General features: G+C 46.9%; 1 protein-coding gene across 1 annotated transcript; it reads left to right on the forward strand.

The window, feature by feature from the left end:
- Nucleotides 1–2,379: 2,379 nt before the first annotated feature.
- RHOV (ras homolog family member V) lies at nucleotides 2,380–6,929 on the forward strand. The gene is made up of 3 exons (XM_021533624.2): nucleotides 2,380–2,575; nucleotides 5,945–6,003; nucleotides 6,323–6,929. The coding sequence occupies exons 1-3, from the start codon at nucleotides 2,380–2,382 to the stop codon at nucleotides 6,761–6,763; spliced, it is 696 nt and encodes a 231-aa protein (XP_021389299.1). The 3' UTR covers nucleotides 6,764–6,929.
- Nucleotides 6,930–14,370: the final 7,441 nt, after the last annotated feature.

Genomic DNA, 14,370 nt, shown 5'->3' on the forward strand with positions numbered 1-14,370 from the left:
ACAACTGATTTTGGCAGAGGAGTACGTCAGGCAAGCAGCACACAATGGGGCTCTCCTAATGTACCTGCTACCTACACAGGCAGAGTAGACAGTCACCAGAACTGTTGGTTCAGCAGCTCAGGGAATGGGACAGACTTTCACTGCAGAAAAGTCATAACTGTGCAAAATATCTGACTGCTCTCTGCATTGTGAAACTAAACCTGCATCCACTATTAGCTGTCAGGACCAAGGCAAGATCTGAGAAACGAATCCATGGGAGCGGCCCGGTTTGTTTGCTTAATCACTTTGTTTAAACATAGATTAAAAATCACTTAAGCTTATTGACAAATTAAGTGTGTGTCAACCAACGGTTGTCAGAAACAGCAGGTAAAAAGAAGCGTGGTCCCAGAAGGAAGAGATTTTAGGTAAGGAATAAGAGAAAAAGGGCTGGATGCATGGAGTGGGGCAACAGTGTATCTTCTTAAGGGAGATACATTCCTAAGCAAACAGCAAATAGGGAACTTGAACTGTCAACTTCTCTTCATCTCTTGTCCCTGCCAACAGTGAACATTTTGGTGAATAATCCCTCATTTACATTCATTTCTTCTGATTAAATGGAAATGTCATAGTTCACAGAAAGTCAGCCAGAGTCTGAAATGCACTGGGAAAGCTTTGTAAGATCCTTGCTTGCTGTGCTGCCTGTCCCATCTGCAATGTAGCATGTCCTTGCTGGTCCCATTGGAGGCACTGCCACGCCTCACACATTGCAGAGTATGGCCTGCCCCAGTGCATTCTGCCTTTTCTGGAGCTGTCACCTGGCTCTGAACTAGCACTGAAGAGCCTGGCACTGGAAAAAGCCAGTCTAATGCAAGCCAGTCCCTTGAGATAGCAGCCACTTGCTGCAGCAAGACTAACTGGCACATTTTAGCAGCAGCCTAGTTTCTAATACCATCCCCGTTTTTTGTAGCTGTAGAAATTTAAGGCTGTGCTATGTGTAAAAATACATAAGGGGTTGATTAAAACAAACTGTTAGAGAGAACTGCAGTGGAAAAACTGTCTTGCATTTCCCAGGAAGGTTGTTGGCTGTCTCCAGAGTGATTCAGTGGACACAGTTTGTCCACTGAACCTGAAGAGTTGCAGTGCTTATGACTTTCTGCCAACCATAGGGAAAAGCACTCTAGATTGTGCCTGACTTAAAGATTTCTTCTTAAGTGCAAAATTAGTATAGGTGGAACATCTTTGTATCTTCTCAGCATGGATGCAAACTACAGCAAGACAAACTCATGAACTGCTAATCAGCAGCTGCTTGAAGCACAGCACTGCCTAGTGCAGACAGATCTGCCTTGCTGAGAGGACTGTGAAGGACATCATGGTAACTAAATGAGTGTTGCTTATTGACAGCCTGAGTTTAGCTCCTCTGTTAGTAAGCAGCTCCACATTCAAAGCTCATGTTGCAATATTGGGTATTGCAGGAATTAATACTTTCCCTCCGGTGTTTCAAATCACTTGGAGGTGCTACACTGGCGTGCAATGATGGCTGAGATAGTGTGGCTGTATCTCTCCTTTTATGTGGTGTGTTCCCACTCCTCTGTTTAGTCATACTTCTTTAGACGGTGAGATCCTCAGGGCAGGGATGGAGCCGTCTTCTTAGCTGCCAAGGGCACAGTGTGGTGTGTGAGCTACCAGAGGTGAATATGAAAAACAGGCAGCAGACTGGGAACTCCTGCACTTGTCCATGCAGCTGGGAAAATACACTTTGTGGCTTTTGCCAGCAGGTAGCAACAGCTTGGCTGAGTCCCAGCAGCCCAGTAATGGCAATCATTTAGTTAACAGATGTGATGACTTTTGGCCATTTGTTTTATATTGTCCTTCACAATATTGACCAGCACTGTTGGTTTTACTTCTGTCCTGATTTCATGGCAGAAATCACAGATGTCCCAAATGGCACCGTGGAGCTGCTTTGAAAGATCAAAAAAGAAGCAGGGGCGACTTGGATGGAGCGCGGCTTTCCAGTGTGTGCGCGGCTCAGAGTACGGCGTGGCACCTGCCGAAATGCCGAGGGCAGGCGCAGCCGGGGAGCAGCGCGGAGGACGGGCGTGCAGCAGCGGGACCCTCGCCCGCGGGACGGCGGCGGGGAGAGGAGGCCGGGCCGGGCCGAGCAGGGCTGGGCACGGGCACCTCCCGGCGGGGCGGGACAGGGCGGGACTAGGGAAATAGGAGCTGGTTTTGTGCGCAGGGCGGCAGGTGTAGTGATGAAGAGCGAAACTCGGCGGGCTGGAGAGGGTGGCCCAGCACGGCAGCCCCGACAGCTCTCTCTCAGGAGCATGGCAGCGGCCCCGCCGCGCAGCTCCCCACGCTGAGCCCTGCCGAGTCCGCCGTGCCACCGTCAGTGCCATTGCCATGCCTCCCCAGGAGCTCCTGGATTACGCGCCCGCGCTACGGAGACACAGCCCGCCCCGGGGCAGCGGCCCGGAGCTGGGAATCAAGTGCGTGCTGGTGGGCGATGGTGCCGTGGGCAAGACCAGCCTGGTGGTCAGCTACACCACCAACGGGTACCCCGACGAGTACCAGCCCACCGCCCTCGACACCTTCTCCGGTAGGTGCCCGCCCGGGCTGCGCGGGGCATGGGGCGGCCGGGAGGATCCAGTCTGCAGCAGCGAAACCTCGGGACACGGCGTGGGGAGGAGCGGGGTCCCGGGGTGGATGGCGGCGAGCGCTCCCGGGGCCACGGCTGCCCGTGCGGGGCTGCGCACCGGGGCCTCTGCGGGCGGTGCAGCCTGCAGGGATTCCTCCGAGGTTTTTGAGGTTTTGCAGGTGGAGGTCCTCTGTTCTGCAGCTGTGTCGCGCTGATTTGCAAGTTCTATGAACTTGGGCAGCTTCCAGGTTTTGTGGTGTTGTCATGACTAAATAGAGGGGGCTTCGTTTTTTGGTATTTTTATTGTTTGTGGTGGTTTCAGCTTCAGAAATAGCCGACAGTGTAACGCTGTGATTTTAGCTTCAGCTGATACTCAGGAAAGCCATAATTTTCCCTCCATGTCTGGTGAAGTTAGCATTGAACAGAGGTTGTCAAAAAGCTGATGAGCTTTATAAGTCTGGCTAGAATTGCAAGCTGATGAGCTCTCATTAGTTTCCACTTTTGTAAATGCTATCTTTGTTCTTCTACACTCCTCTTCCTTTGGGCTCCAATTTCTAATATAAACCCCAGGAGAATACAAAGCCCTTTGAAAGATTTCTTATCTTCATTTGATATGAAGAAACACAGCACTATTTGACAATGTAGATTGGTAGATTAGAGATGCGCTCAAGTCAGACCAGGAATGAGACATCTAATGTGTTTTAGGGGTGCTTAGAGGGAGTGTTTTGTTTGAATGTCCCCCCTCAGCTGCTCACTCTGAGAGCTGTTGATTTACCTTGACTTTCTCCAAGCTATTCCACAGTCACTTGAAGGAACTGGACTGTTCATGGTCTAGAAGCCCTTTGTGCACAGATGTAAGGAATCATGAGTCCTCCAAGGGAAAGGTTCCTGCTCTCTCTGCATTAATGTGTATAGATTAGACTAAGAGATTACTGTAATTATTAGACTGTACATTTTGAAAGGGCAAATCCATAATAAAATGGTCCAGAAAGGTGAAGGCAAGATGAGACACCCTGATTAACAGCAGGTAATCTGAAGATAGCTGCACATGGGTTCAGTTCCAGTCTGGATCACAGGATTTGTAACCGATAGAAATAAAAAACATTAAAAATGTGTCTTGTGACGTTTACTTTCTGCTTATTGGGAGGAAATGGAAGAACAGACAAGTTTTCCTTCCCACTCCTACACTTACCCTGGATAAGCCTGAAGAAAGTCCTTTCCTGGAGCCAAATATTATGCTTCTGGATCTAGCTCAGAAATTTCAACCCAACTCCTTCCACTTTTGGGGAATACCTGCCATTGAAACAGCTGGCAAAACTTAGCAGTTTAAATTCTAACCTTAATCCTGGTCACACGACTGTGATGCCAATAACAAGATGGGAGAAGGTGTTGCATTATTGGGGGGTGTCTCTGGGACGGTGACCCAGCCATATACAGATGTAGTCTGGCTGCTACCTCCTGCCAGGTGTCACTGCCAGGTAGAGCAGCCTTGAGTGAAATACGTACCCGGTGACCTTTCTCCACCAGGCTATCCTGTTCTGCCAGCCCCTTCGCTATTGTACCATGATCCATCCTCATCCTGAGGGTGTGGACCTTGTGAGGGCAGTATTTGGAGAGCTGTTGCAGAGTTGCTAGCGTAGCTCAAGCTAGCAACAGATAGGATGAAACTTTGTGCAAACGCTGGAGCAGTAGGTAATATATGTGGCGAGTTTCTTCTGAAGATGACAAGACATTTCAGAGATGCTAATTCCTTCTCTCTATGCACTTGTGAGACGAGAAAAGCAGATACTAGAAAGTCAAATGCCTGCTGCCTTGAAGATCAAGTCAGGATCTAGCAGGTTCTTTGATCAGGAGCAGGTTTCTCTTCCTCCTCTGGGGCAAAGATATGGTAACAGCCCAACTGTTTCCCAGTCACACGGAAGCAATGACTTTCAGCTACTCCACGAGGAGTGGCACTGTGGTGGACGCACCCACCCCTTTATTTTTCTTCCAGTCTTGGTCTCCCACCAAACTTTGTCTTTTTGTCTTTTTGTCTTTTTGTCTTTTTGTCTTTTTGTCTTTTTGTCTTTTTGTCTTTTTGTCTTTTTGTCTTTTTGTCTTTTTGTCTTTTTGTCTTTTTGTCTTTTTGTCTTTTTGTCTTTTTGTCTTTTTGTCTTTTTGTCTTTTTGTCTTTTTGTCTGTCTTTTTGTCTTCTTTTCCCCCCAGACTGCTTTCAGGGAGGAGTGCTCTCCTTCAAAAGCTTATTTTTCTGTCACTTCTCACCTGACAAATTACTTCAAGAATCACTAACAATTGATCCTGCTTCTGGTTGGGAGATTTTTTTGTTTGTGGATTTCGGGGTTTTTTTTGGCTTGGTTTTGGGGTTTTTTTTAAATGAAAAGGACAATAAAGCCTCCTACCTGCACACAGCAGTGGAGTTTTGCTAACTCATGTCAAGTGCCAGCCATTGTCACCTTAGCCATGATGTCTGCCTCTATTCACCCAAGCACAGCTCCATCCACCTTGTCAGGGCTTTCAAGTGATTTCCAGCTCCACAATCCCTTTTCCCCTCTTCTCAGTTCCTAGCCTAATTTCTGCTGTGTCCATGCACTTAAACATCTAACAGTTTAATTCTTAATTATCATCAGAGGTCCTGCCAGCCCTCAGTCTGAGTCAGCTGATACCACATGAAGGCATAATGTGATTAGGGAGTGAAATGGGAGCAAACCTTGCATGTGTAACTCAGCAGTTTTTCAGTGTGTGGATAGTCTCTGAAAGGGGTTTCACTCATCACTGTTTCCTTAATAGTTTCTTCATTACAAAGGTGGGTTTTTCCTTAGCTAGGACACTCATGTAAAATTTTTTTTAAGGCCAAATCTCTGGTCTGGATGGGAAAAATCTCCAATAGCTTGTTTGACAGAGACTGATTTGAATTTGCTTGGCCAAGAAAATAGGAGCAAATTGCCAAAGTTCTCTGGTTTTATTCTTATCTTTTTTCTTGGGTTGTGGAAGAAGAACAAGTGGTTGTCAGGGAACTGATTGGCTAAGGGCTCTTCTTGTCTAGAGGAGCAGCTGTCCAGTAACATGGAACTATTCTTTCAAAATTATGGAGACGAGCACAGAAAACCTGAAAGCTAACAAAAACAAGCCTGCTGCAGTTCTCTTAATGTTTCCAGTGCAAGCTTCAACAGTCTTAGTGAGGTTTGGGAGGATGCTCAGCTAGGAGGAGATGTGATTTCAGTGAGTCTGTTCAGCAGGGTATGAACCAAAGTACTCAGGAAAAGCCTGTATGAGTGTGCATGTACATGCTGGCCAACTGTTTTAGACTCATCCTTTATTCTCCTTCTACAGTGCAAGTCCTCGTGGATGGAGCCCCGGTCCGAATTCAGCTGTGGGACACTGCTGGACAGGTAAGCTCTATCAAAGCAACTGCCAACTCTGGATCTGTGGGACAGGGATTCTTTTCAGGCTTTGAGGAAGGAGGTGTTTAACTGGGAAGAAAGGAAATGCACTGGTCCAGCCATTTGCTGGTCTGGCAGTCACAGACAAGTGAATGACAGATGTCCTCAACTCTGAAACTTTTGTCTGAAATATGGCATGGCCACAAAGTCAGTACAATGCCCTGCCTCTGTTGCTATCCTAGTTAACTTGTAGAAAAGCTACTGCAGCATCATAGTCTTAGAAGAGCAGTCCAGTGAAGATTTTTTTTTTCCCCTCCCTTTTCTACAGGAAGACTTTGACTGTTTGCGCTCTCTTTGTTACCCTGACACCGACGTCTTCCTTGTCTGCTTCAGTGTGGTAAACCCAAGCTCCTTCCAAAACATTACAGAGAAATGGATCCCTGAGATACGAACTCACAACCCCCGGGCACCAGTGCTGCTAGTGGGCACACAGGCAGACTTGCGGGACGATGTCAATGTCCTCATCAGCCTGGATCGCTACCATGTGAAGCCTGTGCCCCGGCCTCAGGCAGAAGGTCTAGCTGACAAAATCCGAGCTGAAGCCTACCTGGAATGCTCAGCACTGACCCAAAAGAACCTAAAAGAAGTTTTTGACATGGCCATTGTCAGTGGTGTTGAGCACAAGGCACGTCAGGAGAAGAAGATGACTGCCAAAGGCATCAAGACTCTCTCTAAATGCCGCTGGAAGAAGTTCTTTTGCTTTGTCTGAAGTTGCTTTGAGGGAGGGGAAAAGAAACGCCCAATGCCAGTATTGGCTCTGCACCTTCTTGGAGTGACTGCTCCTATGGCCCCAGCAAGGAGGGTATGATAAGCTGCTGGGCTTGGAAACCTGTCTCTTGCTGGGTACAGTATCAGATGCCAAGGAGACATGAACTAGATTTCCATTGTGCTGAGATGTGTGGAATGGTCCAGGCAGCTGTAATACCTGCTGGACATGTCTGTAGTGTCCCAGACTAACGGGAGCCTTTAGTACATCAAGACTCAGTACCCTAGAACAGGCATGTTCCTTACATTGTTCAAAATTGCCAGTTTTCTGGTTGAATCTCAGTTTCAGAGTTCTGATGCACATAATAAACATGAGGGACTTCTGAAATCAGCCTTTATTTTGGCTGATTTACAGACATGGCAGAGAATAGGGCAGGAGCAGTTACATGCAACTGCAATGTGGTCAGGCATGGGGTGCAGAGTTTGTAACATGAGACTTGGGTTCCCTCTGATTCCATTTGCCAAAATAGGTAGAATTCACTTGGCTGTGAAAAAGCAGCACTCTTTCTTAAAGGCCCTGCACTAGGAGTACTCTTGAGAAGTTAGTTCCTAAATAAAGGTCATTAGCAGGCTGAAGAGAAAATGTACTGGGAGCAACAGTAATATTTTGAGCAAAACCTTCTCTGAGAGGACTCTCTAGTCTGCTGGGTGCAAGTGTTTCAGTCCTATCCTAAGAGGTAGTTGTGGACCTAGAGACCAACTTTGAAAGGCCTTTTGTGTGTGTGGTGTTTCGAAAGAAAAAGAGGTGAGGAAGAGTGAGGTGTGGCTCTGTCTAGCAGAGAAAAAACTGTGTCAGCAAAGGGTTTATACCACTACCAAGGGGTCAAATATACATGGAGAGAGAAGGAAGAAAAGGAAGCAAATTGAAAGGAGAAAGATGGAATGAAGAAAGGTAGATGGAGAAGGAAATAAGAATGAATGTCGTTAAATTAAAGTTGTGATTCTACTTAGTTGAGATGCTAATATGCAGGATAACCTTTAGAGACCTGAAAGCTTTACTAGTGATATGAATTTCAAAGTAATATTGTCCATACATTCAGTTCTGAATCAAAAGGAGGGGGTTATAGTGAGAGAGAGTTTCTCTCCATTACTAAAATCCTCCATTTCAGATCTACACAGAAGAATGGAATGTACCTTGTACTGTTCTTCCTGAGGCTGCAGAACAGGAACACAGGACTCAGGGCTTCTTTTTGTTATGCTTCCCTTTTTTAAAAGTCACTGCTTGATCTGCTGAAATCAAAAGCAAAGGAAATCCATGAAGTTTATGCTGGAGAAAATAATTCCTTAAGTTACACTCCCTTCCCCTCTCACCTGTTTCTCAGGGGATTAATATCTCAGAGAGTCTATTCACATTTTATTATATTTTATTACAGAACTTGAATCAATTTATAAATCCTCTTTTGCAGAGACATTTCATTTTGGTTTATGTAGCAGAGAGCGTGATACATCTGTCAAGCAATGTTTTTGATACTCAGGGAGTTCTCTACATCTGGCTACAGGCCGTCACTTTGGGAACACTCTGGAGTAATGTGACAGAAAGAGAAATAGCTGTGGATGGTTTGCCCTAGACCAAAAGCAAGCATAGGTGAGCTAGCAAGCCTGTAGCAAGGCAAATGTGACTAATGCAGTCTGGCTCCAAACAAATGCCTCCCAACATCTCTGACAGCCAGCTGTTTTTTTAATAGTGCAGCTTGTATAGTTCCCAGGATGTGAAACAAGACTGCTGTCTCCTTGGGCAGTATTGCAGGATGAAAGAGGTGAGGTGTTCCTGTGAAGGGAAGTGGCCCACAGCCTTGGAGCTGCTTCTAAGGTAAGGCTCAGAGACCTGACAAGGATGGTGCAGCAAAATGAGCTGAATGTTGAAAGGACTCCTCCAACTGAAATGCCATTTGAGTCCAGTGAGGAGTTCTAAGAGATGGTGAGCACAGAGACAGTAATTAGAAGTGACATGTCTGACACAAGTCTAGGTAGGACTCCATTTCCTGACAAAGCTCTCACTCAGCAATGCATCCCTGTGTGCATATCCTACCTGTACAGGCACCTTTGCTGTATCATAGTTCAGTTTGTCTGTTGGGTCTTTACACATTTCTTTAGCCTGTGAGACCAAGGGCTGTGGTGTGACCTGCCAGAGAGCATGCCATATCCCTGTGGAGCAAATCCACAGGTGGAAAGAGCACCAGCCTCCTTCCTGCTGAGGACAGCAAGGGCTGACCTGCAGTAACTTTGTATGAAACAGGGGTTATTTCATTCTGGAAAACAAACTGTACTGAGAGCTACTTTTGTTCTATATGATTGTGTCTAAAAGTTGTTGAAATAAATTTTTTTAATGTCCACAATTCGTGTTTGTAATTTTGTCACTGCAAATTAAGTTGGGCTTTAATATGGAGAGGGAGTTACTCCATTTTACTGACAAAAAGCATAACAGGGAAATAGCCCCACTTCTCACTCCATGTCCTAACCCCCACTAGCAATGGTAAAAGTCCCTTCATAGCTGAAACTTTGCAGGTTTCTTCTGTTACCTCAGTTAATCTTTTTCTACCTCAGCAGCCACTCAGTATGGAGGCTGCTGAGGGGGATGGAGTAGCAAACATCCAGGGCTTTCAATGCTTCTCCCCAGAAGCCACTCTCCAGGGACCAGTCAGGAAGCCCTCCCAGCACTCACTGAGCCAAGCCCATGCAGGACATGCATCTGGCACCTTAATGACAGCATGCTGCTCTGTCATTAGGCTGATGGGTAGTTGAGCCACCAGTTTCACTTAATTTACCTTGGCAGTTTAACACTGCTCAAGTGCTGAAAAATTTTACCTGTGCTACATAGGATGCAAGGGCTCCATCCAAGACAGCTCATAGGACTAACCCTTGTAGGCCTATCTTCAGTATTACAGACAGGGCTCCTGACAGTCCAGATGTGGAGCCCCATTGCTGCTCCAAAGTCAGAGGGCTGGAAAGTGAGGTTGCTGAGGGAGGAGTGTGGTGGTTCAGCAGAGAGCTAGGAAAGAAAATGGACAAAAAACAGAGTAGCAGAGGTAATGAGAAAATTCAGAAATTAGAAGCGAATAGGAAATGACTACCAATAAAACATGACTTGGGAACTTGTGTTTTGGGTGAGGAGGTTGTTGGGGTTGTTAGGATTTGTTTGGGGTTTTTTTGAGGGGGAGGGGGCATGGTTATTTACCAAGTCCGCAGTCACACTCTCCTTATAGAGAACCATGGTTTACTAGATATAACGTAACCTATGGGAGTATTTGGAGCTGGCTCCCAGCTTTGTAACTTCCTGGCACTAAATCTTACAGAAGCACCTGTGAATGGAAATAGCAGCAAAGTGTGAATTAACTTTACAGGGAGTGAGTCATTCCACTGAGCCATATCCTGTCATATGCACAATAAGCACTCTAAAACTCCCTGAAATCCGTGAACAAAGCTGAACTCCTGGGTGTGGGGAGGTGAATCTATCTCATTAAATGGAGTTTCCTACCAAAGCCACCTGAGGTGTCTGTAAAGCCTTACTCTCATCCTCTTACGGTGCAGTACTGGATCTGTGCTACTACCTGGCTTTGGTAGAGTCTGGGCTTGTTTCTGCCTTGCAGTGCTGCTTGACCAACCTGTATTTTCAGATGCTGCTGAGAGAACAGAGGAGCTCCTGGGAGACTGTTGCTAACACAAACCACCACACCAGGCTGGGTGAAGCTAGTCCAGTCCATTGCTAGGCCAGCACAATTCCTCACAAGTGCTGCTTAGTTTCTTCCAAAAAGGATCCTTATGATTAGTTGATCTGATTTGTTCCATAGCACAAAGCTCAGCATCAAATGCTAAAAGCACCAACATTCCTACAGGGTAGAAACTCTCTAGTACCTTCTTTCTTGCTCAGGGCTCTGACTTGGATCCTGGATAGCAGATTCCTGCATATCCTTGCATCCAACAGAGTAACTGATAAGGAAGACTGCCCTTCCTATACTGGAGAATGCTGGTTGAGACCCAGCATAGGTAACAGTACAAGTACTTCAGTACAGATATGCACCATGTTTTGTAAATCCACATTAAGCCAGTGTGCTTGCTGCCACTCTCAGCTACCATCTCCAAAGGACCTGAGCTTGGATGTCAGCAACAGTAAAAACACAGTATGGAAAGGACCCTTTCGTTTCTTTTCTCTGTAGATGTCGCATCCTAAATGGGCTTAACTGTGCCAAAAAGGTTTTCAGCTAGTAACACTTCCCTCAGCTTCCACTGAACCCTGACTGGGAATTAAACCCCAAAGTAATACCAAATTTCATCTGATTCAGCACATCCTCCTTCCAGCACTGAAAAGGCAAGTCTGAAGGTCCTTTTGGAGATCTTTATGCTCTGTAGGTTACATCTTATTTATTTTGAAGGGACAGGCTGAACTATTACCAGGTCAGGAGCTGACATGAGCCCAGCAGGAGGAATCCTGCTGAAATGCAATTACCTCACAATGGCATCCTCCCCCCATTTCCTGAGAGGGTGTAATTACATTAACAACCTTATCACTTTCTTAACACTCCCCAATTTAATCCTCAGGTGCTAACCAGCTTTTTCTTCAGATTGCTCTGGGTTCAACGTTATTTATCAATTAGGCCCAGCTTGGAAGCAGGGGTTGGTTTGACTTTTCTCACTGGCAAATAGGTAACCTTCTCAGTAGTGGCCAATAGGTAACCTGCTTCAACTCTGCTCTTAATGCATTCCTGCCCCTAATTTGGGTTAGAATGATCTTTTCCCATGGTCCTTTCTGGAGTCTCTCAAAGAGCAGCATGGGAACACCACAAGAGCAGAAGGGAACAGAGGCACTGCTCAAACAGATGCTGTCACCACAAGGAATGTTTGTCTCCTCACAGCTTGTGTGCTAACTGAACTACTGCTCTTCCATTCTGCTGAAGGTCCTTTTTGCCCAGGATTCTGCCTTGGTCATATGGTCTGCTTGTACATCTTGAGTGATTTACATCATTGCCTCTCTTTGACTGTGCTAAATCACTCTGTAGTGAGCCTGGGAGATAAAGCATTTTTCCAAAGAAACCACTTGAACTTTGCAATATGGCTCTAAGACTGTCCTTCCTGTACTGGAGAATACTGGCTGAGACCCAGCACTTTGTCTGCATCTGCTCCCAGAAAAGGAATTAAAGAGCTGGCCCAGCTGGCACCTGGGCCTCCTGGAAGCTGCTTACTCATGCCTCTGCAGAGTCCAGCCCTGGGCTCCCCATTCCCACCGTATAAATACAGCATTGTACTTGCAAAGACCTATTGCACAAGAGGGCAGGGTATGTCTCAACTTATCCCTGAGACAGGTTCCCTTTACTGCAGCCCCATGTGATCCTCATTCCCAGGGTGACACCATGCCCTTTCCAGCTCCCAGACTGAGCTGCTCAGCATCCAAACTTGCAGGACTTGTTCTAGAGGAGCAGGAGATGTGGCTCCCATCCTCCTCCTCCAACCCCTTATCCCCAGCACTACCCCTAGGGCAGTGTTGTGAACTGAAATACTCTGGTTTCTGCTGCTATGGAGGAACATCAGGTGCAAAGAAATTTGGCTGTGGGACAAGTTTCACCACGAGTCACTGAGCCAGGCTTTTCTTTCCCATGAGATAATCTTGGGCGGGGCAGACAATCTCTTAAAATTAAAATACAATGAAAATACACGGGCTTCCCAGGGTCTAGGGTAAAGCTCCCTTTCCTTGTTTTCTCAGAAAGTGAGCCAGGCACTGCTGAAACCTTCCCCAGGCTTTCAGTGCAGAAGGAAGTACTGCAGTGGCAGCCTCAGAGCTAGGCCTGGTGCCTGCTGCTCCCCCAGCTGGCAACAGGAGCCCACCCATGGAACTTTACTCTGCTGGTGGTAAGGCTGGAAGAACTCGACCTCCTGTGGAAGAGAGCATAGTTTAGCAAATCAATCACAGACAGCAAAGCCCCCTTCCTGTGGCTGCACTGCCAATCATTGTGTTGGTGGCATGGTGGAATTTCTTGGTGGGGACAGCCCTGGTGATTGTCAAGCAGTTACCTAAATATGAATGGTGGTGCTGGTGGTGCCATGCCAGGAGCTCAGGGCGCTCAAGCCGTGGGCTTGTCCCTTCCTCCACCACCCTCACAAGCATCTCACTGCCACCGAGCTTAACTCTCTGCTTCTCCAGGTAAACACCTGGTTACGTTGCTCAGTGGCAGCAGGGACACAGATCTAGCTGGAATCGGCAAGCATCTAGCTGAGATCTCCCTTGAAAGGCAGGTCAACACCTCAGCCCTACAGACTCGAGATCCTTTCTCTTCCAAAGGAGAAAGTCAGCATCACGTGCTGAAGGAGAGCTAATCGTGGGAGGATTTGGTTTTCCCATCAGAGGCTGCATCCCTGCAGGGCTGGATGGGAGAGAGGCTGGGAAAATGCTGCCCAGGCAGCGCACATGGGTTTCGGATGGTATCCAGAGCCCTCGCTGCTCTCCCGCAGGAGCCCTTTGCGGGGCAGCCCGCCTGGGGAGCGGCGTGCGCCCGGGGACAGCGGGTGCCCGCGCGGCCGGAGCCTCTGTGACGGCTCTCCGCAGAGCCGGGGCTGGAGGAGCACCCGGCCACGGGCAGCGCTTCAGAAAGAGCGCATTCATCTTCCCTGCCAGTAAGCCAGGGAGCGCCCGGGGCAGACTGGTGACGCACAGCACACCTGAGATCATTTTCATGGGAATAGACCCGTGAGAGACAGAGAGAAGAGTCAGGGAAACTCTCCCAGCACTTCAGTCAGTGTCAGCATTCACGGGGCAGATTTCACAAGATAAACAAAAGCCTTTAATAACCGCAGTGGAGGGAGACTTTGAAACCCTGTGAAACCTCTGCCAGGAAAGGAGAGCAGCAGGCTTCTTACGGAGTGCCAATGCCACCAGCCAGCCAGAGTCTTGGCAGGCATGGGAAAAAAAGGCTTGCAAAACCTAAACCATAAAGATCCAAGTGTGGGTACGCAGGCTGTACTCCCAGCTGTGAACAGTTGTACATACAGAGCTATACATAGCACAGAGAAATTTTCATTCCACTTGCTAAGGGGTTTTAATAACACAGAGCAGATGAAAGATGTCAGCCACCCTGGAATATTATCTGGGCAGCAGTGTATAATTTGAAGGGAGGGTAGGAGAGGATATCTAATGTTGTGATATCTTCTGCAGGATGATTTGGTTTTTTTCTTATAAGCCAAATAGATTTGTAGAATAACAAATTATTAGCATCTAACAGTAAAGTCTTACATGTACAAAACTATCAAAGGATACTAAACCTGAAATACAGGGACTGTGCTAATAAAATACAACCATACTTTGGGAGGAAGAGGACTTCCTGCAGTGCCTGCCTGCCTTGTGAGTACCAGTAATGGCAGTATCCTAGCTTTACATGCGGTGCACTTACTCACTATCTCCAAACATCTGTTTTTGGATAATAAAGATACTGCATTACATGTTGAGGGAGAAGGTAAGTCTAAATATAATTTAGGTCATCAGAAACCTGGAAATACTATCCCAGGCTTTAACATAATTTCCCTGTGCAGTTTTGGGTGAATGACTTCCCTTTTCTATTTGCAAAA

This window comes from Lonchura striata, chromosome 6 (assembly GCF_046129695.1).
Source record: "Lonchura striata isolate bLonStr1 chromosome 6, bLonStr1.mat, whole genome shotgun sequence".
Classification (NCBI taxonomy): Eukaryota; Metazoa; Chordata; class Aves; order Passeriformes; family Estrildidae; genus Lonchura; species Lonchura striata.